General features: G+C 40.5%; 1 protein-coding gene across 1 annotated transcript in view; it reads left to right on the top strand.

Annotated features, from left to right (window-relative positions):
- C2CD2 (C2 calcium dependent domain containing 2) overlaps nt 1-27,928 on the top strand; it is a 119,335-nt gene that overhangs the window by 60,956 nt on the left and 30,451 nt on the right. Inside the window, exons 3-7 of the mRNA XM_007947315.1 lie at nt 4,002-4,121; nt 7,351-7,455; nt 13,073-13,195; nt 17,539-17,662; nt 19,628-19,736. Of these exons, the coding sequence (XP_007945506.1) occupies nt 4,002-4,121; nt 7,351-7,455; nt 13,073-13,195; nt 17,539-17,662; nt 19,628-19,736 (581 nt within the window). The remainder of the gene's footprint in view (nt 1-4,001; nt 4,122-7,350; nt 7,456-13,072; nt 13,196-17,538; nt 17,663-19,627; nt 19,737-27,928) is intronic.

Below are 27,928 nucleotides of genomic sequence, written 5' to 3' on the forward strand. Positions count from 1 at the left end.
GATTGCCCCATCTTCCTTCCGAGGAGTGGCTGGTGGGTTTGAACCGCCAGCCTTCTGGTTAGCAGTCAAGTGCCTTAGGCACTATGCTACCAGGGCTCCCATATATAAATATAAATAAAAATAAATAAATAAATATATATATGTAAAACATGTGTAGCAGTTTCACTCAGCATCATGTTCTCCAAGTTCATCCACATTATTGTTTCATGGATTCTACATTATTCTTTAGTGTTGCATAGCATTCCATAGTGTGTATGTACCACAGTTTGTTTATCTATTCCTCCACTGATGGGCATTTAAGGCTGGTCCCATATCTTTGCTATTGTGAACAGTGCTGTGATGAACATGGGTGTGCATGTATCTATTCGTGTCCTGGCTCTCACTTCTTTAGGATATATAAATACCTGGTATTTGACTGCTAACCAGAAGGTTGGCGGTTCAAACCTACAGCCACTTCTTGGAAGGAAGGTTGGACAATCTACTTCCGTAGTGATACTACCTCAGAAACCCAAGGAGGGGTCACTGTGACTTGGATCAGACTCCATGGCAGTGTGTTTGATTTTTTGGTTTTTATATACCTGGTAGTGGGATTGCTGGATCAAATGGGTGGTTTATTTTCAGGGGGGCTCATCCCTGTGGTTTCATGTCTTAGCTTTGTTGAATCTGCTCTGGGGCCATTGGGTTTACTTCCATTCCAGGCCAAGTTCTTTGTCACCACTGCTGATACTATATATTGTTTCTAATTAACTTTTTTTAAAAAAAATCCAGTACCAATATCAAACTACTTGAGAGGGAGACACAACCCAAGCAGTAAAGATTTAACATTGGTATTTGGACAATTTCACATAATTGAAATTCTGTACAGTGGAAATTGGAAATTTAAGAAGGAGTTCTCATGAGCATTGTTGTGGGGCAGCAAGCCTGTAAGATCAAGATCAGAGTTGCTGATTGGTATTTAGTAGATATTGACATTCTGAGCACTTAAGAAGGCTAACTAGCTGGAAGGGTCCACTACAAATGATACTGAGGTAACCCTTCATTTTGCTTTTCCAAGAGGGTGACCCCTCTTGGATAGTGAAGGCCCCACCACTGTGGTAGAGAGACAATATAATCCCCATTGTGGGTAGCACCTTAATACACTGAAAGGAGATTACTTATTTTTAAAACCTCTTCTCCATTTTGTTCTCGGCCATTTGCTAAATCAGGCATTATTATTTATTTAGAGACAGAGGCTAGCTCTGGAAAGGGTTTGGCCCTAATCATTGTCTCTCCCTGTTGGCCCCATAGAAACAGTGTATTTCCTTTGCTTGTGTCAGAATGTTGGGGCAACCTTTTTTTCTGGCTGAACACAAAGAGGAGGCCAAGATACCGCTGGTCTGTGTGACTGATTTTATTCAGAGGGTGTGGAAGCCATAGGACTGGAGAAAACAAGAGAATGCTGTGAAAAGACATTCAGATGAATGATGTTAGTTAATTGCCATTGAATTAGTTACAACTCGTGGTGACCTTATGGGTAACAGAACAAAATGTTGCCCGGTTCTGCACCATCTTCATGACTGCTCATTACGTTTGTGTCCATTGTTGAGCTGTTGAGTCAGTCCATCTCATTGAGGGTTTCCCTCTCTTTTTCTGCTGATCCTCTGCTTTACTAAACATAATGTCCTTCTCCAGCAGTTGATCCCTCCTGATGACATGTCCAAATTAAGTGAGATGAAGCCATGTTTTCCTTGCTTCTAAGGAGTGTTCAGTTGTACTTCCTCCAAGACTGATTTTAGGTCAATAGACTGGCCCATCTACTGATTCCACTTACTTTCTAAATGTGGCTTGAATAGTTAATTGTGAGCTAGAAGTTTAAAATATTTTTTTTTTTTTCTTGTAACCAAGTGCTTGAGCTATTTATATATCAAGGAACAGCGTAGTAGAGAAGCTTTTTGTAGAACTGATACAAAAAGGAATCAAAGTCTTTCTTGCCTGAATGAAGGCAGTAATTAAACTGTCAGTGTTCTTGGTAAAATTCAGATTGATTTAGTATAGAAAGTTCTAGAAACAGAAGTGACCAAGTCATTGTCTGTTTTTACTGTAGCAGTAGAAGGCCTGAGCAGTAGAGGGTTGAGCCAAAGGACAGTGAATTTTCTCTGTGTTCTGTCATTGGTGTATGTAACTCATCTGGCATCAAAATATGTTCCTCAAAAAAGGGTTGTTTAAAGATCATTTATTTTTAAAATGAAAAGATGACATTTCTTATGCAAACATTTTTTGTCCTAACCTCTTGTGAACTCTAGAGATGCAATAACAGTGAAGATCTGTAGCTAATCCACATAAATCAATCTTTTGAGAGTGATGCTATAAGAAAGGGTTGAAATAAGGGGTGTGCAATTTTCCACCAATACTGAGAGAAGGCAAGATGTTCTTTTTGCAGATCTGTGTGATCTTGGGCTTTGAATCATGGGCCTTGGCAGCTGGCCCCTTGCCACAGGGTCTCTGTCTATAGTTAAATTTTTATCTGAGTGGGGCAAGTGGTCCTACAGTTGACAGAAGTTGGATGTAGAGCATACTTGGATGTGGAAGGGAAAGGGGAATTAGCTAGGGCCTGAGGAAGGAAAAGGAGGAATGTTCTATCCCTGAACTTTGTGACAAAATAATATTTGGACAATCTTTCCACTTGGTATGTTAGATTCTGGTAAATTCACTAGAGAATTAAAGAATTTTCTCTTCTTCCCCAAATGACATCCTGTGATGGGGTCAGCAGTTCCCTTAGGAAGGCCAGGCATCAGTTCAGCCTTATTCTCAGCTATCTTGATGACTCAGTTTTGGCCAAATACATAGACAATCTTTGGGACTGAAGGGAACCATCATCCCATTATCTAGTTCCCAGCATGCCCCTACCTCTCCCACTTCCTTTCCTCTCAGCTGGTGTACACTTGGCACCTGGCCTCATAGTTATCGGACACTGTGCTTACTCGGCATTCTGCCGAGGTGGGTTGCTGACCTCTTATTCTACAAGATCTGCCCCTATAGAGAGAATCATATTGCAGATACTTGATATTTCTCTGTTCAATAATAGCTATAAAAATCATCCTTCTAAAATGCTTTATGATTTGTACCAGGAGTCTGGTTTGGTTATTCCTGATGTAATTATTTGTTGTTATCTTACCGGTTCTTTAATCAGTTCTTTTTATAATTCTATTTTTGTCATTAATGTATAATTTTGTAATAATAAGGCATACACACACACACACACACACACATAGAAATCATATATTCTTTGAATTTCCCCCATATTATTGAAAACCATGATAGATGAAAAATATTTAGATAGGAGCAATTCTTTTGTGTTCTGAGAACATTTTTTATTTGTTTATTTTTTTTAACTTGTGCTATCTATAATTTGTTTTTCTCTGTAAGCCTCATTCCTTTAGCAAGACAATATGGCTAATGACTTTTATATATGAGAATGGAAATGTCTGGGGAATTTAAAATCAGCTGGTGTGGAAGAATAGACTAAAGCAATATTTAAAGAAGAAATCTTTGTTATGTGTGGAAAGAGCATAACAACTAGATGATGACAAGACAGAGTTTGCTGGTAGTGTTAGCTGTCATCCAGTTGACTCCAACTCATGGTAACCTTACGTACAACAGAATGAGACCTTGCCTGGTCTTGAATCATCCTTACAATTGCCAACATGTTGGAGTCTATCGTTGCCATTATGGTGCTAGTCTCCCATGCCCTTGCTGGCTTTCTCCTTCACCAAACATGATGTTTAGCTCCTGAGACATCTACCAGGAGGAAAAGATTTGAAGTGCTGTTTCTAGTTTTTATAATACTACATAAGAGAAAAGATGCTGATCTCAATGTTTATCCAAATTTGAAATTTTAAATTCTGATCCTTGCTAACTTACAAAGCCCGGATTGTTTTATTCTATAAAATAAAGAAGTGTATAATATGACTTCTCCTTGCTCTCTTTGTATGACATTTTATCTGTCCTCATGTCCCCTTAAGGTGGTGTCTTGTGATGTGGTTGGCAAAGCTATTCAATTCATTGCCTCTGCACTACCTGCCTCCCCTAAGGGCATGAGACCCCGGCTCTATGATGTACGGCTTTCCCCATTTCATTTGCAGGTAAGTTTTTCAAGTCATGGGAAAGCAGTCCCCAGCTGCTTGCAGGCTAAACATAGTGTGAGTTTTGTGGTCTGAATACCTGTATTTTCATGAACTACCTTTCCTTTCCTATTTCTCAGACTGTAAGCTTCTATATCATGTTGTATCAGTAGCAGATTTTAAAAATGTATTTGTACATAATCAAACCATGGCCATTGAGTCGATTCCAACTCATAGCAGCCCTACAGGAGAGGGTAGAACCATTCCCTAGAGTTTTCAAGGCTGTAAATCTTTATGGAAAAAGACTACCACATCTTTCTCCCATGGAACAGGCCAGTGGGTTTGAACTGCTAACCTTTTGGTTAATAGCTGAATGTTTAACCACCATGCCACCAGAGCTCCTGTATATTTATATACACGTGTGTGTATGTATACATATATATACAGTTATCTAATATATATATAGTATATTGGGAACTTTGCTAGCATAGTGCCTAAGGCACTTGACTGCTAACCAGAAAGCTGGCAGTTTAAAACCACCAGCCACTCCTCAGCTAGAAGGTTGGGCAATCTACTTCCATAGTGATACTGCCTCATAAACACAAGGAGGGGTCACTATGAGTTAGGTTGACTCCATGGCACATAACAACAACAACAACATATAAAGTATATCATATACTCTAATATATAATAATATAAACCCCCCCAAAAAAAACCAAATACAAAATGTAGTATATAATAAAAACCAACCAAATTCCAATTGGTGGCGACCCAATGTATTACAGCATGGACCTGTGCTCCGTAGGGTTTTCTTGGCTATAATCTTTATGGAAGCTGATCTCCAGGCCTTTCTCCCACCCCATGACACCACTGGGTGAATTGGAATTACAACCTTTGGGTTAGTAGCCAAGAGCATACTTGTTTGCACCATCCAGGGAGCCTTAAAGAAGTCCTGAGAGGATCACAATCACAAACTGAAGAAATGTCATCTCTGAGGTTGTGTTTTTCATATGGTAGTGTTCTTGCCCTTTTAGCTAATCAGACAGATGTAAGTCAATTGTATCTTTGATCTTTCAACACCCATTTAAAAACTGTATGTGAATTACCTGCCAGCACAGAGGTAGTTGCTGAAGATTTGGTAAATTATTAATGCTAAAGGCAAGAGGCATTCCTCTGCTCTGATGTTCAGCAAATCAAAAGCAGAGCCAGCAATCAGGATGACAGTACCTTCCACCTCCTGGCTGGGGGGAGGGAGGGGCAACTGGATCACCTGTGAAAATGAAATTCAGTGCATTTTTTCTATGATTACCTAGAATTTCAGTACAAGGAGTCCCTTGGTAGTCAAATGGTTAATATGCTCGGCTGCTAACTGAAAGGCTGCAGCTTTGCATCCACCCAGAGGTGCCTCAGAAGAAAAGGCTGGTGATCTACTTTTGAAAAATCAGACATTGAAAATCCTGTAGAGCACAGTTCTACTCTGACACACATGAGGTCATCATAATTTGGGGTTGACTCGATGGCAGCTGGTCTAGAACGAGGGAAAGAATGGAGGAAATGAAGCTGGAAGTCATCTGTTCTCTTATCTTGTTTTTGGCTTTAGAGTTGAAAATCCCTGAGCCTTCAGGAGTATAGTCTGATGATGCCATTCTTTCCTTCTCATCTGTTTTTGGGGGAATGGATGGTAATAGGAACAGCTAATATTTTTGCTTTAAAAAAAAAAAAACCCTCTGGCTGAAAAATGAAGGATATTGTATTAGTTTTCTATGGCTGCTATAACAAGTCACTAAAAACTTAGTTTAAAATGATACAATGTACTATGTTACTAGTTTGGAAGTCAGAAGTCCAACATGGGTCTTACTGGGCTAAAATCAAGGTGTCTACAAGACTGCCTTCTTTTCTGGAAGCTCTGAGAAAGAATCTGTTTCCCTGCTCATTTGGGCTATTGGTAGAATTCAGTTGTAGGACCAAGGTCCCATTTTCTTGTCATTTGTAAACTGAGGGCCTTTCCTAGCTTCTAGAAGCCACCTGCATTCCATGGCCTGGGCCCCTTCCTGCATCTTCAAAGCCAGAGATTGAATCTGACTTTACATCTGTCTCCTTTCTTCATTTTTAGGGACTCACGTGATTAGATTGGACCTACCTGGGCATTCTGGGATAATCTCTTGGTCTGTGCTCTCTATCACATTTGCAGAGTCCCTTTTGCCATGTAAGGTGACATTCACAGGTTCCAGGGACGAGGGCATGAGCATCTTTGAGGGCCAAGCACAGATGGATTGTGCTGGGTGAGGCAGGATCAGAGATCATGGCCCAGAAAGAGATGGCAGGGGTTCTGACCATCTCTACATGTTCTCTTCAGGGTATTGGGGGAAAGGGGAAGCCATGGCCAGGATTAGGGGTAGGACATCCTAGATTCTTTTTGTTACTCCTTTCTCCTTTATACTTTGGTGATGCTCCCAGAAAGAAATACACAGAGCACATCTAACTAGTCATTTAAAAAAGACCGCAGTGTTGTAATCTGGTCTTTAGCTACTAACGTTTAACTTCCTTTCCGAGCGGTGAGTTGAAACAAAGGAAGGCATTGGTGGGGAGGGGTATAATGGTGGATGGGGAGGTTGCAGGGAGTGTGGGATCCTTCTTCCCATTTTGAAAGCATATATTATGCCAAGGAAGAGGCTAAGCAATTTTCTGTGAAAGTAAATGAATACATGAACACATATATACATACCACACACATACAGTTTCAAACATATATACGTAAGCAGAGACAAACACATACTTACCACACACATGCACATCCATATTCATGCACAGTCACGCACCAGACACACAACCACTCACACATCCACTCACACATATCACATAGACACACACATACATACACCCCTCCACAGACATACACACCCCCCACACCATACACACAAAGACAAATAAACTCTCACACATATTGTTTATACACAGATAGAGACACACATCCACATCCACAATAACATACATACTCTATACAGACACACATACACATGCACCAGACACATATAGATGCATATGTACACTGGACACAAAAACACACATATATACTCTCACACATGCATACACACACTTACACAAACTCACAATACACAGAGACACATGTACACACATACTCATAATACTTTCTCACACATACACACATATACATGTGTGCACTCACACATATTCAAGCTCTGGTAAAAGGAGCAGACCTCTAATCACCGACTGGATTTCTCTTTCACAGCTGGAGCTGCACATGCAGGAAAAGAGGGAGGATATCCAGATCAGGTGGTCGTTCATCAGCGTGCCGGAAATGGCCATTCAGATCCAGCCCAAAGCCCTGTGGGAGGTCAGTCCGTAAGTTTCTGTGGTGTTTTCATGTGGTGTGTGTGAGAACATGTACACCTTGTAACAGCCACACCGGGAAACTGAGGCTCAGGTCAGCGATGCTTGCAGTGCCCATCCTCATCCCATGCCATCCCACCCAGGCTGATTTGAACCATATGGATCTGACTTTTGAGGGAACAGGTCCATGTGGGAGACAGTGGATTTGATGGGGGCTTTTGACCTGAGCTGTACCCTGGTATCACTGGGGCAGCTTTTAAAAGCCTGATATCTGGGTTTCTTCTGGGATACAGGTTGAATTGGTCTGGGAATTTTTTTTTTTTTAATTAGGATTTGGGTGAAGATTTACAGAGTAAATTCACTTTTCATACAGCAGTTCACATATACTTTGTCTCATGTCATTGATCAAAATTTACAAAGCAGCAGCTCCCCTCCCACTTCCTCCCCATAGTTACCTCCTCCCAGTGTCCATCCCTTCATACTCTTCTGCACCCTGAGCTATCTCCCTGTGCATAAGCAGCCCTTCCTTCTCCCATGATTGTTCTCTCCAGGGCGTGTGTCTACTTGAGGTAAATGTTTAACTCACATGCCTGTACTTTGTTTGGCTAGAAACCACAGTTGTGGGTTCAATTCCAGACCTGAAGGGCAGCTAGGGGCCATAGTCTCAGTGGTTACACCAGGCTCTATTGGACCAGCAAACCTGGTCCCCACCTTCTTTTTTTTTTTTTTTTTTTTGCCTCCAAATGATTTTGAGTTTTGTACCACATTGTTCTCCCTCTTTATGCAGGATCTCCTACATCCCTTCCAAGTGGATGGCAGTGGTAGCTGGGCACCATCTAGTTCTTCTGGTCTCATAGTTGTATAGGTTGCAGATCGATGGTGTACCAGTCGCTAGGACTGATTGTTTCCATTAATCTTGGTTTTCTTCTTTCTTCTTGATGAGGAGAGACCCGTTGTTGCATCTAGATGGCAGCTTCCTAGCGTTTAAGGTCCCAGTCGCTACTCGTGGTCTGGGAATTTTTTAAAGCACTTTTGTGCAACAAGATTGAGAATGATTGAGTTGATGAAGTCTTAGATTTCTGTTAACGTTCCGTCTAGCCTCATTATCAGATCACCTCTCCTACTGGTAAAAGCTTCCCTTTATCACTCTGTCTCAGCTCAGACCCTTGTTCCCAACAGCAGGACCTCCCTTCTTCCCATCTTTTTTGCAAGAACACATCTAAAATCTACAAGCATTCCACCTGCTGCTATGGTTTTGAGTGTTTGAAGATGTGAACTTGGGAGCAGGGAGTGGGGATAAAGTTAAATTGTTCTCATCACTTTCAGTGGCTGGAAAGATCATATAAAATCATTTATAGCAGAGGCTTCGTTTATTAGCTTCTCCTTTACCATGGCTGAGATCTTTCCTGGTGCTTTTACTCTATTTCAGTCTTGTTCAATTACTGACATATCACCACAGCCAAAATATGTGAATTTAAAGTTTATCTGCCAATAAATATTTTCACTTGTCATGCCTGAAACACATGTACATAATTTGTTTAAGCTAACAGATTAGAATTATGATTCTTAAAGAATTTAAGAATTTAAAATTGCTCTATCAGAATTATAATTTTTATCTGGCCGTTCAGTTATACAAGGCATGTGTATTACATATCCCCACTTCATACCCAATTTATTTTCTTTCTCTTCCTCCTTTCCGTATCTGTGTTCACTCAGGCCTACAGTACATACAACACCTACAAAAACTTTTATAATGGCTCCCCTAGTACTATTACCAGACAAAGTTCAAGGTGTCTCAACAGATCTTTTTGTCTCAGAATATATCCCCGAGGGGGTACAAGTTCTGTCCTCCAAAAAGGATTTGAACTAATGTTTTTTTTTCTGTGTAGTTATGCTACCAAGTTGATTGACATGACACATCCAACAACAACAATAAAGCTTATTTGCTTCTGTTGGTATCTAGTATTAGTTTTTCTCTCTATCCTTGTGGTTTAAATTTATTTTTTGAATATGTAAAATATTAACATGGACAAAAATTCAAAACTTCCTGGAAAGTTACACTCATAGCCCACTCTCTATCCTTATCCCTCCTCTTTTTCTATGCTCTGTATATAGTTACCTGTTCTGTTAGGTTTTGTTTCTACTTCCTGTGTTTCTTTTCAGAAAAACAGGTATGTGTGCAATTAATTGCACACGATCTTTTTCCCATTTCTTACCCAGAGGGTGATGATTGTTGTTAGCTGCCCTCAAGTTGGTCCCAGATGCATGGCAACTCCGTTCACAACAGAAGAAAATGTGTTGTGATCTATAAGGTTTTCATTGGCTGATTTTTGGAAGATCACCAGGCCTTTCTTCCTAGTCTTAGTCTGAAAGCTCCGCTGCAACCTGTTCAGCATCATAGCTACACGAAAGCCTCTACTGACAGATGAGTGGCATCTGCATGCGAGGTGCATTGGCCAGGCTATATATACTCTTTACACCTTGCTCCCTACTCTCCACCCTCAATGTCACATCTACTTCTGCAACCAATTCTTGGTATTATTGAGGAATATGGCTTTCACAGTGAAGAGATTCTGTAGAAATAAGCCAGCCCTGAGTAAGTAGCTTTCACGGGCTCAGTAATTGGTTCTCTTGGCCCCCTGGTGGGTGAGGAGGGCACCCTGCGGGGAGGAGGTAAGAAGCTGAAGGTTGGCTAGACAGCTGCTTGTAGACCTGGAACGTGATCAATCCTGCTATCCCAGGACACTGAAGCTCATCTTTCATCCTTGGATTTTCTCCTCTGTAAAGTGGGAGGAAATCATGGATATTAAGATAACTAGAGAAAGAAAATACGTTCTCCCGTACAATGGACTATTACTTGACCATGAAAAGGAATATAGTACTGATACATGCCACGACATGAATGAACCTCTAAAACAGTAGGCTGAGTGAAAGAAGTCAAGACATCAAAGAATAAATATTATGATTCCATTTATTTGAAATGTTTAGAATCCATAGAGACAGAAAGCAGACTGGTGGTTCCCAGGGGCTGGAGGCAGGCAGAAGGTAGTAACTGCTTAATGAGTACCAGGATTTTCTTTTGGGTAATGAAAATGTTCTGTAACTTGATATCAGGGGTAATTGCACAGCAGTGTGAATGCACTAAATGTCACTGAAATGTACACTTTAAAGTGGTTAATTTCATGTTAAGTGAATTTCATCTCAATAAAAGAGAAGGTCTGTATGTCTGACATACCATAATTTTTCACAAATATTGTGTGTGTTAGGTATGTTTTTTCCCCAAACCATGCAACCTCCTCACATGCTAGTTTTGTACACACACTGTGCATATTATTTGAGTGTACGTGTTATTTATGTAGGTGCATTATTTGTGAAAAAAAAATTACAGTATTCAAGAAACATGACTCACAGAATTTTACAGTTAAAATAGCCAAATTTTTGTTAGATATATTTTACCACAATACAATAAAAAAAAGATATGCTATAAAAAATAACATGCTTTTTTAATATATTCCCCAAATGATTCTTATATATTCCAATATTTGAGATTGAGTGTATAAACTATATTAAATAGTCATGTTGTTATTGTTGTTATGTGCCGTCGAGTCGGCCCCGACTCATAGCGACCCTCCTTGGGTTTCCGAGGCAGTATCACTACGGAAGTAGGATTGCCCAACCTTCCTTCCGAGGAGTGGCTGGTGGGTTTGAACTGCCAGCCTTCTGGTTAGCAGTCAAGTGCTTTAGCCACTATGCTACCAGAGCTCCCTAAATAGTCATAGCTATGCCAAAATTAATTGGTTTCTAATTTAGAATAAATATTGTTGACTGCTAAACAAAACAAAAATCTAAAGCTGATGTTAACACACAATCTTCATACAGAAATGAAAACTGCCAAGTGTTATTCCAAGTACTTGTTGTTGTTATATGCTGTCGGATCAGACCTGACTCAGCAACCCCTCCTTGGGTTTCCGAGGCGATATCACTGCAGAAGTAGATTGCCCAACCCTCCTTCTGAGGAGTGGCTGGTGGGTTTGGACCTCCAGCCTTCTGGTTAGCAGTCAAGTGCCTTAGGCATTATGCTACCAGAGCTCCTATTCCAAATACTTACTGAGTTCAAATAAACATCATTGTGGATTTTTTTTTTTTTTAAAAAAAGAGAGAGAGATATTGCCATAAAGTTAAAAGCACAAACCTCAACCACTTGGGTTTGACTCCTTGCTTAGTCATTTATGAGCTGTGTGACCCTGGGCATGTTAATTAACTTCTCAGTGCCTCAATTTCCCTATCTTTGAAATGAGGCTAATGATAAGTAAGGCAATTTGAGGACTAAATGAGTTAATGCATATTATGTGGAGGACTGAGCCTAGCACATCATAAGGACACTGTACTAGCTTTTTCGATGATTATTGTCATAGAGAATCTGGCAGAGAGTAAGTAGATTTTCAATAAGTGGCAGATTTGGACTCACTTTGCTGTAAAATGGCCTTGCTGTAAAATGGCCTGGCAGAGCAGGGACTACAAGAGATGAGGCAGTCATCCTTGGGAGAGTACTCCAATCTCTTAAAAAAGTCTTAAATAACATAACCTTGGACAACCTGTCCTGTTTGCCATATAACAAAACCTAACCAAAGGAGTGACTATCCTGTCACTTTTGCCATATCCTATTATGTAGAAGTGAGTCACGGTGATGGAATTATCCTTGGGGGTGATTTTAGAATTCTGCCTGCCACAAACAGTATAGATTAGGATTGCTGTCTTCGTGCTTTCTATAAAGGAATCATACAGTATGTTGAGCTGCTTTCAGTCAACATTATGGTTGTGAGATTCATCATGTTGTTGTGTATTGTTGTTGTTGTTGTTGTTGTTACTTGCTGTCGAGTTGGACCCGACTCATAGCGACCCCTCCTTGGGTTTCCTAGGCCGTATCACTATGGAAGTAGATTGCCCCATCTTCCTTCCGAGGAATTGTTGTGTATATTATACATTATTCATGTTTGGTGCTATGTAGTATTCCATTGTGTGGCTGCACCATGGTTTACTTATTTCTGGCTATTGATGGGCATTTGGGTAGTTTCCAGTTTGGGACTGTCATGACTGGTGGTGCTATAGAGATTCTAAAACATATGACTTTAAGTCTGTTGAGTATTAATTATGATAGGTTTACAGGTCTTAATATCTGGTAACATAAATCCTCCAGCTTTGTCACTCTTCTACAAACTTGTCTTCACTCTTCATGACCCTTTTCATTTACTTGAATACTTTCAATATCCAAAAAATATCAAATTTTATGTAAGAAAGGAGAACCACATGTTTGAGGAAAAAGACTGAAAGGATATACATAGAATGTTAGCATTTCTGTGATGCATGTGTCTTCATTTTTAGAATTTTTAAATAATGAGCATGAATTACTCCAGAAATCAGTAGAAAGGACTTTCTCTCCCAGGCAAGAATGATTAAATATCTTACTTGCTATAGTCTGGCTGTGGCAAGAACAAGTAGAGACCTAACATCAAATTTGCTTCAAATCAGGGATATAGTGAGGAGAGCTCTGTGTTTTCCCTGTAATTTTGCACAGGAACATGGTGATAAAACGATTAATGACTCTTTTCTTTTTTCACTAGGACCAGCTGGTGGGTGCTAATGAAATATCTGAAACTCTCAAGGATATCTTGAAGCATCTGGTTTGCTCTGCTTCCCCATCAGTGGTTCTGAGCACAAAGCCCACAAGTGTTAAGGAAGTTCAGGTAAACCCGTTTATGGGGGTGGATGCTTGTGAACCCCATGAAGGACCATGCTTCACCTCTCCTGGAGAAATTGTACATTTCTAATGGCCCTCAACCTCTGTGGCAGAGCTGAGATGTGCAAATGCTTGCTGATCAGTCATGACCATGGTTACAGGTTGGAAGGAAGACGTGCTGGGCTGCCCAGGTTGGGCCACTCTGCATAGTACCACTTTCATTTGGCCCTGGTTCTCTGGTTTCCAGGAGCCCAAACATGACTTTTGACTGTCCATTCACAGCCTGCCATTCTAGATCTCATGCATTCCAGGATGAAGGTACCTGGGAAGCCAAACTAGTCCTGAGAACATGGTGCCAGAAGCAAGCAGAGCAAGGTGCACTGGACAGACTAAGATTATTTAATCCAGGCTGAGGAATAATGGCCAGGCAGCCTGAGGAGCCCTGCCTGCAACAGCCTCACCCTCTTGAAGGCAAAGCTTATCTCCCTCAGGCAGGGCTGGACCAATGAGGCCAGTCTTCTTTGTGTGACCTCTTGTCCATATTGCTGTCTTCCCTCCACACTCTGAGCATGCTGTGCCATCTGATTTGGTTGCTGATTCTCTGGGTAAATCATTATTTAGAGCACTTGCCATGATCAACCTCATTAGGCCCGAACTCTCAAATGTTCCTTGGCAACACATCTTCAAACCTTTGGTTAAGGTACATTAATTTTCTCAACTATGAGCTGATCTTTTTATTATGATTATGGAAAACATGCATTTATTGTCCCTAACTTTATATAAATACACACACACACACACACATATGTATCTATTAAATAATATCATTAATATCATATGCAAGTAAAATTGTGCTGAAGGTAATTAAAAAATAGTTGCAGCAGTAACATTGACAAGGAACTGGTAGAAATTTGTAAGAGGATATGGAATGAGGAATATCGTTGCTGATGTCAGATGGATCTTAGCTAAAAGCAGAGAATATCAGAAAGGTGTTTACCTGTATTTTATTAACTATGCAAAGGCATTTGACTGTGTAGATCATAACACATTACGGATAATACTGCAAAGAATGGGAATTCCAGAACATTTAATTGTGCTCATAAGGGAACTGTACCCAGACTAAGAGGCAGTCGTTTCAACAGAACAAGGGGATACTGCATGGTTTTAAATCAGGAAAGGTATGCATCATGGTTGTATCCTACCATACTTATTCAGTCTGTATGCTGAGCAAATAATCCAAGAAGCTGGACCACGTGAAGAAGAACACGGCATCAGAATTGGAGGATGATTCATTAACAACCTATAATATGCAGATGACACAACTTTATTTGCTGAAAGTGAAGAAGACTTGAAGCACTACTTACTGATGAAGATCAAAGACTACAGCCTTCGGTATGGATTACACCTCAACATAAAGAAAACAAAAATCCTCACAACTGGACCATTAAGCAACATCACAATAAATAGATAAAAGATTGAAGTTGTCAAGGATTTCATTTTACTTGGATGCACAATCAATAGCCTTGGAATCAGCAGTCAAGAAATCAAACAATGTATTGCATTGGGCAAATCTGCTGCAAAAGACCTCTTTAAGATGTTAAAAAGCAAAGATGTCATTCTGAGGACTAAGGAATCCCTGACTCAAGCTACTGTATCATCAATCTCCTCATATGCCTATGAATGCTGGGCACTGTGTAAGAAAGACTGAAGAAGAATTGCTGCCTTTGAATTATTGTGTTGGCAAAGAACGTTAAATATACCATGGACTGCCAGAGGAATGAACCAATCTGTCTTGGAAGAAGTACAGCCAGAATGTTCCTTAGAAGCAAGGATGGTGAGACTTCATTTCACATACTTTGGATATGTTATCAGGAGAAGGACATCATGCTTGATAAAGTAGAAGGTCGGTAAAAAGAGGAAGCCCCTCCATGAGATGGATTGACACAGTGACTGCAACAATGGGCTCAAGCATGGGAATGATTGTGAGGACAGTGCAGGACGGAGGAGTGTTTCGTTCTGTTCTGCATAGGATAGCTTACATAGAGTCTCTGAATCAGAACTGACTCAGCAAGATCTAATAACAACGTGTGTGTGTGTGTGTGTGTGTATCTAAATATATTTAAATATATGTACAAATACATGTTGTTGTTGTTAGCTGCTGTCAAATCGGCCCCTAACTCATGGCAACCCCATACATTACAGAGTACAACTGTTCCTTAGAGTTTTCTTGACCGTAATCTTTATGGAAGTAGATTGCCAGCCCTTTTTTCCACAGAGCTGTTGGGTGGGTTTGAACCACCAACCTTTCACTTAGCAGCTAATTACAAACTGCTTGCAATACCCAGGCTCCTTATAAATAATAAGTATTATATTTATTTATTTGTACTTTTTATGTAGTGTGGTGGAAGATCCATCTTTATTGTTCTTGGTGAAGTCTGTTTGAAAATCTAACTTTCAGATGATTTTTAGGATGTAAGCTCTTGGTCTCTGGTCCTTTATATGGTAGGTGTCATAGCCATTAGTGTGTAGAGTCTAGAGACTCTGGTTCCTTGGCAAATCCCAGCTGAGTATGTGTTTTGTGCTCAGTCCTGGGCACTGGAGATTTTGAGAATATCAGACACTATTCTCACCTTCTTGATGCTCCTAGCTCGGCAGAAGGAGCAGACGGGTGAACAGATGAGAGCAGGAGGTTCTTTCTCATGGATGTTGTACAAGCTTCCTAGCAGCACAGGCCAGGCTGGAGGGCCAGTCTCCCCACAGGGAGGGGTCAAGCCTGCTCCCCTAGAGGTGAGGGCAGAGCAGTGGCCCTTTCTGTACTTTTGTCCTGATGGCTTATTTCAGATCAGCAGTTCCTGACCATTTTTGAATATGAGAATAAATTTTGAATGCCAGCATTAGAGAGATTTCACAAAATAGTAGTATATTTTTTAGAATGCACTGATTCAGAAAATGAAAGGACCAAAGCTACCACAGACTAAATAATACTTTTAAATAACTTAGCATGTTTTATTTCTCAAAATAGCATACATATACAATTGAAAATATTTTCATCTCTACCTCAGGCATGTGGATTATGCAGTGTCCAGCATTTGTGTGCCTGGATTTTAGAGACTTTTACAATGACTTCTTGATTCCCCCCAAGGAGCTTTGGTGGCATGGTGGATAGGGCATTTGGCTGCTAACCAGAAGGTCAGTGGTTCAAACCCACCAGCCACTCCATGGAAGGAAAATGGGGCAATGTACTTCCATAAAGATTTATAGCATCGGAAACCTAATAGGGATTGCTATGAGTTCGAGTCAACTCGATGGCAGTGGGTTTGGTTTTGGTCTTGATCCCCTAGCCCCCTTCAGCTCACAGCTGGGAGCTCCTGCCTCAGAAAAGTACTTTCTAGAATACCAGTGTTGCATGACATGTTAGTTAGCTCTCTGCCCAAAGCGCATTCTGAGGTCAGATCCACACCTGATACTTACTCCTAGAATATTCCACCTAAAGCACTCCCAAATATTGTAACTGAGGAGCCTCCTCTGAGGAAAACTCTCAGTATTGAGTGAAACATGGAAGCTGGTTTGAGATCTGCTGGTTTTGAAGGTGGGTCCTCCAGTTGTGAGGGTGCTTTTTGTTGGAAACACCCTGATGCCCATTTGAGGACATCAGGAGACTTAAGCTGATCCCAAATGCACCTGCCCTTCATTCCCTCAAGCATGCATTGCCCAAATGGTCTTTAGCTCTTCCCTAGATGGACTCTGGCCTCTGCCTGGAGGTGAGCTGAAGAGCTCTAGCCATTTGCTTCCAGTTGGTACAGACTCCTTTGCTAGTGAGCAGTGGGCAGAGGGCACCTGCAGCCTAGAGAGGGTGTCCTGATTCTCTTAAGCACTGCCCCAGGCCAGAGATTGTGGCCTCATTGTAAAATTTGCTCCCACGATGAACCTATAGTGAGATTTGGAGAGAACTTTCTCCATGGCAGAAGCATTATTTGCTTTATTTGAGAAATCAAAGGCTTCCAATGAGTCCCTTCCTTCTCATTTGAGTCCCTGGGTGCAAATGGGTAAGATTCTTGGCTGCTAACCAAAAAGTTGGAGGCTCAAGTCCATCCACAAGCACCTTGGAAGAAAGACCTGGTGATCTATTCCACTGAAAACCCTATGGAGCATAGTTGTCTGCTGACAAACACAAGGTCTTCATGAGTTGGAGCTGACTGGACAGCAACTGACACTGGTCCTTCCCATTAAAAAGGGCAGCGTTAGACTGTGTAGGTGTTGCAGAAGATCTCTCCCCAAAATAGTCCAGTGGCTGCTTCCTCAGCCCTATGTCTTTCCTACGGGTCATGCCCTTTGTTTTCCTTTTTGCAGACTCTACAACGCACTTCCTCTGCTCCTCAGGAATCCTGCCCTCCCAAACCTCCAAGGGCCCATGAGCTAAAACTGCTGGTGAAGAACATCCGAGCCTTGCTGCTAAGTGACTCTGGTGCTTCAGGTAGTGCCAGCCTGGCAGAGGAGTTTCTGAGATGATGGTGGGGATCCCAAGCTGTCTTGGCAGTAGGAGCACAGGGTGGGAGTGGCTTCTGGGTGCTCAGTGGCCTTTGGTTGCTCCTGTGGCCCTATTTAGATGTGTGCTCACGTTGGGGAGTCAAGTGAAGAAAGAAACACGGTCATTGGTGTTCCTCTTTCTTATAGTCTTAACTATTTAACATGTGAAATACATATTAACATCCCTGACAGATGTGTGGCTTTTGTTCTTCCTAGAAAATGAGATGTCATGTGAGTAATTTCCAGGATATCAGGGCACTAGGTCATCAGGGACCCTTGGTTGCTATGAGATTAGAGACTACTATCTGAGTAAAGACAAGTGTTGTGAACAGATTACCCACTTTCCATGATTCTGAGGCTCAGAATGTATGGAGCCTGGTTAGAGTGATGACTTTCCATAAGGCATTTGACTGTTAACCAGAAGGTTGGCAGTTCAAATCCATCAGCTTCTCTGTAGAAGGAAGATGGGGCAATCTAGTTTTGTAAAGATTTACTGCCTCAGAAGCCCAAAGGAGGTTGCTATGAGTTGGAATCGACTCAGTGGCAGTGAGGTTGGTTTGGGTTTTTTTAGAAGGGTAGCGATTCATTGAGAATATTAAGGGTTATTTATCTTTATTTGCAAGGAGCTTCTTTTCCTGTTTCCTAAAGTACAAACTTGCTGTTAGGTGCAGTCGAGTTATTTTCAACCCATAGTGACCCCATATGGTGGAGTAGAACTGCCCCGTAAGGTTTTCTAGGCTCAGATCACCAGCTCTTTCTCCTGCAAGCTACCGTATGGGTTCAGACCACCAACCTTTGGGTTAGTAGCCAAGAGCTCTGCCATTTGCACTACCAGGAATTGTTAAAAGTATAGATTGGCCACATTTAACAACCAAAACTCTTAAATGTTTTTGAAAAAAATACTTAAATGTTGCCCTTTGGAGGCCATGCTGCTTAGTGACTGAGAGTGGATTCCCTGGAGTCAGGTAACTGGGGTTGGAGTTCCGCTCCAGCCCAGACCTGCCCATTACTCCAGATCCTGTTACTCACCTTTGTTGGTCTGTCTCCCATCAGGGTCCAAGTCTCCCCTTTAGTATTATTGTGAATATTAAGTTAGATCATGTGTGTAGAATACTTAGGACTGCCTGATGCACAGGAAAGGATCAAAATATTCTAGCATTTATTGATTACACAGTGTATCCAGGGCTTTGTGTCAGTGAAATGTCCCCCTATCTGGATCAAATACGCAAAAAAAGCTGTTGGACTGAACTGAATCAGGTAAAAATTTTAAAAAACAGCAACAGTAAGTCCATTCTGACTCATGGTGACCCTGTGTATATCACAGTAAAACTGTGCTGAGTAGGGTTGTCAATGGCTGGTTTTCTGAAAGTAGATTGCCAGGCCTTTCTTCCAAGGTACCTCTGGGTAGAATTGAACCTCCAACCATTTGGTTAGGAGCCAAGTACGTTGTTTGTTTGCACCACTCAGGTACTCCAGGTATAAATACACAGATCCATTTGAATGGGAAAAGGAGTTCTCTGTGAGGTGCTCGTGCATTTTGGAGCCATCTCAGAACTTTCGCTGGCAAGCACCTCATCTGCCCTGAAGCTGGGATATGCCTCTGCTACAGTGGTATCGCACTGGAGGGTCCCCTTCCTGCAGGCTGTGCCTGCAGACAAACTGCCCTCAGGGAGAAGCAGGTACACTTGGGGTCAGCCCTGAGCTCTTGACATCAAGTGCCAGTAAAGTTCTTTAGCCCCACATGAATGCAGTGCTGTGGGAAATTTTAAGTGGTAAATGAAAGAAAAAATGGACTCTCAGGTAGAGGCAAGCCAGGACTTTATTCATCTGTTTCAGCCTTTCTTAATAGGTTAAAAAAAATGTTTTAAGGAAATTAAAAAATCAAAGACCGTGCCCTGTTATTTGATTGCAGGTAACATGAACCCAGTATGCACAGCTCAGCTGAACGAGCCCCCTCAGAGCTTCTCCAGCTCCCCAGCAAAAAACACTACTGACCTCACTTGGCAGGAGGAGTTCACCTTGTGAGTACAATATACCTATCCAAGACTGCCAAGTCCTGGAATTGTTTTGTAGCACCATTTTTATACCTGGCCCCCAATAACCCCCCAAAAAAGGTATATATTAACCATCTGAAGTAGTTTTAAATCAAACATGGATATCTCTTTTTTCATTGAGGTAAAATTCACGTCACATATAATTAATTATTTTAAAGCGAACAGTTTGGTGACATTGTAAATTTAGTACATTCACAATGTGTTACTACTGCCTCTCTCGAGTTTCAAAAGTTTCATCATCCTAGAAGAACACTGTCTTAGTTATCTAGTGCTGCTGTAATAGAAGAGGGTGGCTTTAACAAACAGAAATTTATTTTGTCACAGTTTAGGAGGCCAGAAGTCTGAATTCAGGATACCAGCTCTAGGGGAAGGCTTTCTCTCTCTGCTGACTCTGGAGGAAAGTCCTTGTCTCTTTGAGCTTCTGCTCCTGAGTGATTTTCATGTGGCTTGGCATCTCTCTCCCCCCATGTCTGCTTCCTTGCTTGCTTGTTTAATCTCTTTTATATCTCAAAAGATAACATAACAAAGACATTAACATAGCAAAGACAACCCATACCCAGACTGGATGATAACCATACATATAGAGGTTAGGATTTCCAATACAATTTTTTGGGGGATACAATTCAATCCATAACAAACACCCTGTGCCCATTAAGTAATCATTCCTCATTCCTCCCATCCCAACCTCAGCCCTGACAACCATTCATTTGCTTTCTGTCTCAATGAATTTGCCTATTCTGGTTATTTCATACAAAAGGGACCATACAATAGGTGACCTTTTATATCTGTCTTCTTTCATTTGGCATAATGTTTTTAAGATTCATCCATGTTGTAGGATGTATCGCAGGAAAAAAAGGCTGTCACAGTTCTACTCTGTCTTATAGGGTTGCTGTGAGTCAGAATCGACTTAGTAGGAGTGGGTGGGGAGTGTGTATCAGAACTTCATTCTTTTCTATGGCTGAATAATATTCCAGTGTATGGCTATACCACATTTTGTTTATCTATTCATCCACTGATGAGCATTTAGGTTATTTCCACGTTTGTCTTGTTTATGAATAATGCTGCTATGAACAGTCATGAACAATCATCTGTTTGCGTTCCTGTTGACAGTTCCTTTGAGTATATATAGAAAAAGGAGCTCTGATAGTGCAGCACCTAAGGCATTTGACTGTTAACCAAAAGGCTGCTGGCTCAAACCCACCAGCTGCTCCACAGAAGGAAGATGGAGCATCTACTTCTGTAAAGATTTACTGCCTTGGAAACCCAATGGGGGTTGCTATGTGTTGGAATGGACTTTTTTTTTGTATATACAGAAAAACCTAATCAGTTGCCTCAAGTTGATTCTGACTCATGGAAACCCCAGGTATGCAGAATACAGCTGTTCTATAGGGTTTTCAAGGCTATAACCTTTCAAAAACAGATTGCCAACTTTTCTTCCAAGGTGCCTCTGGGTGGGTTTGACCCACCAACCTTGCAATTAATGGCTGAGCACTTAAAACAATAGTCCCATCCAGAAACTCCCTTGGAATAGAATTGCTAGGTCATGTGGTAATTCTGTGACTTTTTAAGGAACACCAAAATGTGTTCCATAGCAGCTGTACCATTTTACATTCCCGCTAGCAGTAGATGAGGATTCTGTTTTCTCCACATCTTTGCCACCATTTGTTATTTCCTTTTTGTTTATTTGTGTGTTTTATATTACAGTTATCTTAGTGAGTGTGAAATGATATGCCATTGTGATTTTGATTTGCATTTCCCTAATGACAAAAGATGGTGAGCAACTTTGCATATACTTTTTGGCCATTTTTTTATCTTCTTTGAAGAAATATCTATTCAAATCCTTTGCCCATTTTATAATTTGGGCTTAGATTTCTTTTTAAAAGTAGTTCTTGGTATTGATTTCTCACTTTACTACAGTCTCATGCCTTGTTGTGGTTTTAGCAGAAGAGAACTGTTGCTAAACTTCCCAATTGCCTTAAAAATACACACCTATCCAGAGCAGAGCAGAAGGAAACTGATTCATACCAAAATCTAGCAGAGGGAGAAGAAAAAGAGAAAGCAAAGACAAATTTCACTTATAAATAGTGATATAAGGATTTTAAATAAATTATTGTCAAGTTAAATCCAGCAGTACATTAAAAATAATGTATGGGAATCAGTTGAGTATAGTCCAGGAGCTCTAGTGGCATAGTGGGTAAGGCATTTGGATGCGAATCACAAGGTCAGCATTTCAAGTCCACTAGCTGCTCTGTGGGAGGAAGATGCAATAATTTCCGTAAAGATTTACAGCGTCGGAAGCCCAATGGCAGTTGCTATGAGTTGGAACCGACTCAATGGCAGTGTTTTTTTGTGTGTATTTAAAATGAAGAAATCAAGTAATGTATTATATCACTAGATCAAAGAAGAAAATAATCTTATCATCTCTATATATGTCTAAAATACATTCTGTGACATGTAACACCTACTCCTGATTTTTTAATTTCTTAATTAAAACAAAATATATGAACACTTCTTTAATAATATAAAAAAAGAAATCATTGTAAAGGGTAAATGCCAGAAGTGTCCCCACTAAAGTCAAAAGAAAGATGCCCACTGTTTTGTTCTAAAAGTACTGGCTAATGCAGTTAGATAAGAAAAAGAAATAATATACAAATATTGAAAGGAAGAGGCAGAACTAATCATTACTTGGGGATAGTATTGCATATCTGGAATACTCTAGAAAATAAACAGAATTATTAGAAAAAATAATTGGTACAGGATATAAATAAATAATATTAGAAAAACTAGTAGAAATATTAATTTAGTAAAGTGGCCGACTACAAAATTAGAGAAATCAGTTACTTTCTGATACTTAAACATAAGCATTAGAAAAAGTCATGGAAGAAAGTATGGAAGTGTGTGTGTGTACAAGAAGTTTTTTTTTTTTTTTTAATTTTTGTTGTGATTTGGGTGAAAGTCTATAGGGCAAATTAGCTTTCCATATAGCAGCTCACATACATTTGTCTCATGACATTGACTACAATTTCCCCAGTGCAACAGCTCCCCCTCCCACTTCCTCCCCATAGCGACCTCTTCCCTGTGTCCTTCCCCTCCATGCACTCTTGCCCCCAGAGCTGTCTCCCTGTGCATACACAGACCTTTTATTCTCCTACAATTGTTCTCTCCAAGGAGTGTATCTACCTAGTGTAAATGTTCACCTCGTGTGCCTGTCTTTTGTTTGGCTAGAAACTACAGGAGTGGGTTCAGTTCCAGACCTGAACAGCAACTAGGGGCATAGTCTCAGTGGTTCCATCAGGCTCTTATCAGACCAACAAACCTGGTTCTTTTATTTTTTTATGATTTTGAGTTTTGTTTCACATTGTTCTCCCACTCCGTCCAGGATCTCCTATGGAGATCCCCTTCTGAGTGGTTGACAGCGGTAGCCAGGCACCATCTAGTACTGGTCTCATAGTCATATAGGCTCAGGATCACACAGTGTACCAGTTGCTTGTATGAGGAATTTTATAAATCATTAATACAATTTTGGATACTTCGTTAGAACACTGGGCAAAATTTCTGAACTAGAATTATAAAAATTCAAACTATTAATGGCCAGCGATTTCTGAAAAGATGTTCAATCTCAGAAATAATTAAAGTGAAATAAACTTAAACAAAAGAGAAATGATTTTTCACCTTACAAGTTGGTAAAAAATAATGACTAGTGGATGTGTATATTGGAATAACTGTTCTGGAGGTTGGCCATATGTATTTACAAATCTCTTACATCTGTGTATCTTTTATTGGCCCTTGAACAATGCAGGGGTTAGAGGCACTGACTCCCTGCACAGTTAAAAATCTATTTATAACTTTTTATTCCCCCAAAACTTGACTACTAATAGCCTACTGTTGACCAGAAGCCTTACTGATGACATGAATAGTCAATTAACACACTTCTTGCTGTACAGTTATTAGCTATTTCACACAAGGACACACACATACACAACAGATGAGTTTATTAACTGTATGGCATGATAATTGTCTACTTTTCATTAAGTGGAAATAGTTCATCATGAAGGTCTTCATCCTCATCTTCACATTGATTAGGCTGAGGAGGAGGACAAAGAAGGGGTTGATCACCCTGCTTCAGGAGTGGCAGGGGTGGACGACGTAGAGGAGGCAGAAGAAGAAGGCACACTTGGTATAACTTTATGGAAATACATTATAATTTCTCTGGCTTTTTTTTTTTTTCCATTTCTATAAAAATGTTTCTACGTGGAACCAATCTTTCTTTCACTGTTTGCTTTAGTTTCCGTGCCATAGAGAAGGGTCCATGTTGTAAAAGAAGTCAGAAGCAGCCTAGAATTATTGGAAACCTTCTGTCTGATTGTCTGATGTCAATTTGTTTCCTGGCACTGTCACTTCTTTGTCTTCTTCCTCATTGTCTGTCACTGGCACTCATCTCCACCAAGTTATTTTCTGTTAATTTCTCTAGAGTGGTGTTTATTAGGAGCTCTGGTGGCACAGTGCCTAAGGCATTTGACTGCTAACCAGAAAGCTGGTGGTTCAAACCCACCAGCTACTCCTCGGAAGGAAGGTTGGACAATCTACTTCCGTAGTGATACTGCCTCAGAAACCCAAGGAGGGGTTGCTATGAGTTGGATCCGAGTCGATAGCAGTGAGTTTTTTTTCTTTTTTCCAAATTTCTTCAACATCTGTATCTTGAAAAAAAGTATAAATGGACTCACACAGTTCAAACCCTTATAGTTCAAGCGTCAACTTCATAAGGATGTTTTTCTCAGATTGTAATTGTAAAAAAATTGGAAATAACTAACCCATTATTAAGGGTTGGTTACTAAGAGATCAGTTAGATTAAATATCATAGAGCCACATAGTGGAATACTAGATGGCTCTTAGAGATGATGTTATATAATCTACTATATAAATGAAACAAAGGAAAAGAATCATGTGATCATATCAATTGATGAAAAAAAGGCATTTGGCAAAATCCAACACCCATTCCTGATAAGTATACTGAAGAAAATAGGAACAGAAGGGAAATTCCTCAACATTATAAAGGGTATATATGCAAAACCAATGGCCAACATTATTTTCAAGGGGAGAGACTGAAAGCGTTCCCCTTGTGAATGGGTACTAGACAAGATACCCATTCCTTTATCACCATTCCTATTCACTCCTTGGAAGGAAGATGGGACAATCTACTTCCATAGTGATACTGCCTCGGAAACCCAAGGAGGGGTTGCTATGAGTCGGGTCTGACTTGACGGCACGTAACAACAACAATTCAATATTATATTGGAAATCTTAGCCAGAGAAAAAGGCAAGAAAGGTAAATAAAAGGCATCCAGATTGGCAAAGAAGTAGAACTATCTCTGTTTCCAGGTGATAATGATCTTAAACATAGAAAAACCCAAAGACTCAGTAAAAAATTTACTGAAACTAATTGAAAGTTTCAGCAAAGTGGCAGGTATAAAATTGACATACAAAAATCAATCAGATTCCTTTATTCCAGTGAAGAGAGCTCTGAAAAGGAAACCAGGAAAGCAATACCATTTAAAATGACCATCTAAAAGATGAAGTACTTAAAAATATATATAACCAGAGACACAAAAGACCTATACAAAGAAAACTACAGAACACTATGACAAGAAACCAAAAGAGACTTTTATAAATGGAATAATATACCATGCTCATGGATAGGAAGACTTAACATTATGAAAATGTCAATATTACCCAAAGTGATCTATAGATATAATGCAATCCTGGTCCAGATTCCATGATCATTCTTTAAAGAGTTGGAAAAACTAATCAGCAACTTCATATGGAAAGGAAAGAGACCCTGGATAAGTAAAGCACTATTAATGAAGAAGAACAAAGTAGGAGGCCTCATACTCCCTGATCTTAAAACCTGCTACACAGACATGGTAGTTAAAACAGCCTGGTATTGGTACAACAACAGAAACATAGACCAATGGAACAGAATTGAGAACCCAGAAGTAAATCCATGCACCTTTAGAGAGCTGATCTTTGACAGAGGGTCAAAACACATTCAATGGGGAAGAGAGAGACTCTTCAATACATGGTGCTGGTAAAACTGGATATCGATGTGCAGAAAAATGAAACAGGCCCTTCTTCTTACACCATATACAAAAATAACTCAAGTTGCATCAAATACCTGAATGTAAAACTTAAAACCATAAAAAACCATCAAAGAAAAAATAGGCACAAATTTAGAGGCCCTAAGTCATGGCATAAATACACTAATCCAAAATAACTGAAAACATACAAACACCAGAAGACAAAAGAGATGCTAACACCACCATCCACGGCCATCAAGTTGACTCTGACTCATACCGACCCTATAGGATGGAGTAGAACTGCCTCGTAGGGCTTTCAAGGCTATAAAGCAGACTGCCTCATCGTTTTCCTACAGAGCAGCTGGTGGATTTGAACTGCTGACCTTTTGGTTAGCAGCCGAATGCATTAACCACTGCACCACTAGATCTTAAAATAGATGACTGGGACCTCCTAAAAATTAGACACTTACGTGCATCAAAAGATTACCCCAAAAGAATAAAAAGAGAACACATAGCTGGGAAAATATTTTGGCAACAACTTATCAGATAAGAGGTTAGTCTTCAAAATTTACTGAAAACTTCAACAACTTAACAACAAAAAGACAAATAATCCAGTTAAAAAATAGATAGAGGACATGAATAGACACTTCACCAAAGAGGATATTCAAGTGGCTAACAAACACATGAAGAAGTGCTCCAGTCATTAGCCATTAGAGGGATGCAGATCAAAACAACAACAATGAGATATCATCTCACCCCACCACTAATAGTAAAGTTAAAAAAAAAAACAAAACAGAAAACGACAAATGCTGGTAATGGCGTGGAGAGATTGGAACCCTCATACACTACTAGTGGAACTGTAAATTGGTGCAACCTCTATGGAAAATGTTATGGCACTTCCTTAAATAGCTGGAAATAGAAATATCATATGATCCGGCAATTCCACCACAAGGTACATATCCTAGAGAAGTAAGAGCTGTGACATGAACAGATATATGCACACCCATTTTCATCACATTATGATTCACAATAGCAAAAAGATGGAAATAACCTAAATGTCCATCAGTGCAGGAATGGATCAACAAACTCTGATACATACATGCAATGGAATACTACGTAGTGTTAAAAAATAATGATGAATCTGCAAAACATCTCATAACATGGCTGAACTTAGAGGCCATTATGCTGAGTGCAATTAATCACAAAAGGACAAATATTTTAAGAGACTTCTGTTGCCAGGAACCCTGACAGAGAAGCAGTCAGCAGCAGGGATCCAGGTGAGGAGAGGGAACTCAGGAACACCCAAAGCAGCAGGGTGGGAGAGCAGGAAAAAGGGGATTAAAAGCCAGGAACCTGGACAGAGAAGCAGTCAGCCACAGGTATCCAGGTGAGGAGAGGGAAATCAGGCACGCCCAAAGCAGCAGGGTGGGAGAGTGGGAGAAAGGGGATAAAAAAAGCCAGGAACCTGGACAGAGGAGCATTCAGCTGCAGGGATCCAGGTGAGGAGAGGAACTCAGGCATGCCCGAAGCAGCAGGGCAGGAGAGCGGGAGAAACGGGATGAAAAGGCCTAGGAATCTGTACAGAGGAGGAGTCGGCCGCAGGGACCCAGGTAAGGGTGGTACGAGAGGTTTCCAACGGGGAGGCAAACTTGTCTGTTGGTTTGTCCTACTGTGGTGACGTGTTGATGTGAGTTTTGAGGCTCCATCCAGCGGGATGCACATGGTACACAGGTATCAGCCCAGCTTACAGACTGAAACAGACTAGGAAGAAGGAGGAGGCCATCCACTTCTCAAAGAATTGGCCAGGGAAAACCTTACGAATATCAAAGAAACACTGTTTGATACATTACTGCACAATTTTATGAATAGTCCGGTTAGGTTAGAAGGCTCTCAAAATAGGATGGGGAAAGAGCTGCATTATCTGAGTAAGCACAGCCTTACTCCTATGGATAAGGTAAAGCTTTCGAGACCTCCATTTGCTAATGTGGCATCACTCAAATTGAAGAGAAACAGCTGCAGACATCCATTAATCATCGGAACATGGAATGTACGAAGTATGAATCTAGGAAAATTGGAAGTTGTCAA

Source organism: Orycteropus afer, unplaced genomic scaffold, assembly GCF_000298275.1.
Source record: "Orycteropus afer afer isolate SDZICR_OR568_19922 unplaced genomic scaffold, OryAfe1.0 scaffold00179, whole genome shotgun sequence".
NCBI classification, from domain to species: domain Eukaryota; kingdom Metazoa; phylum Chordata; class Mammalia; order Tubulidentata; family Orycteropodidae; genus Orycteropus; species Orycteropus afer.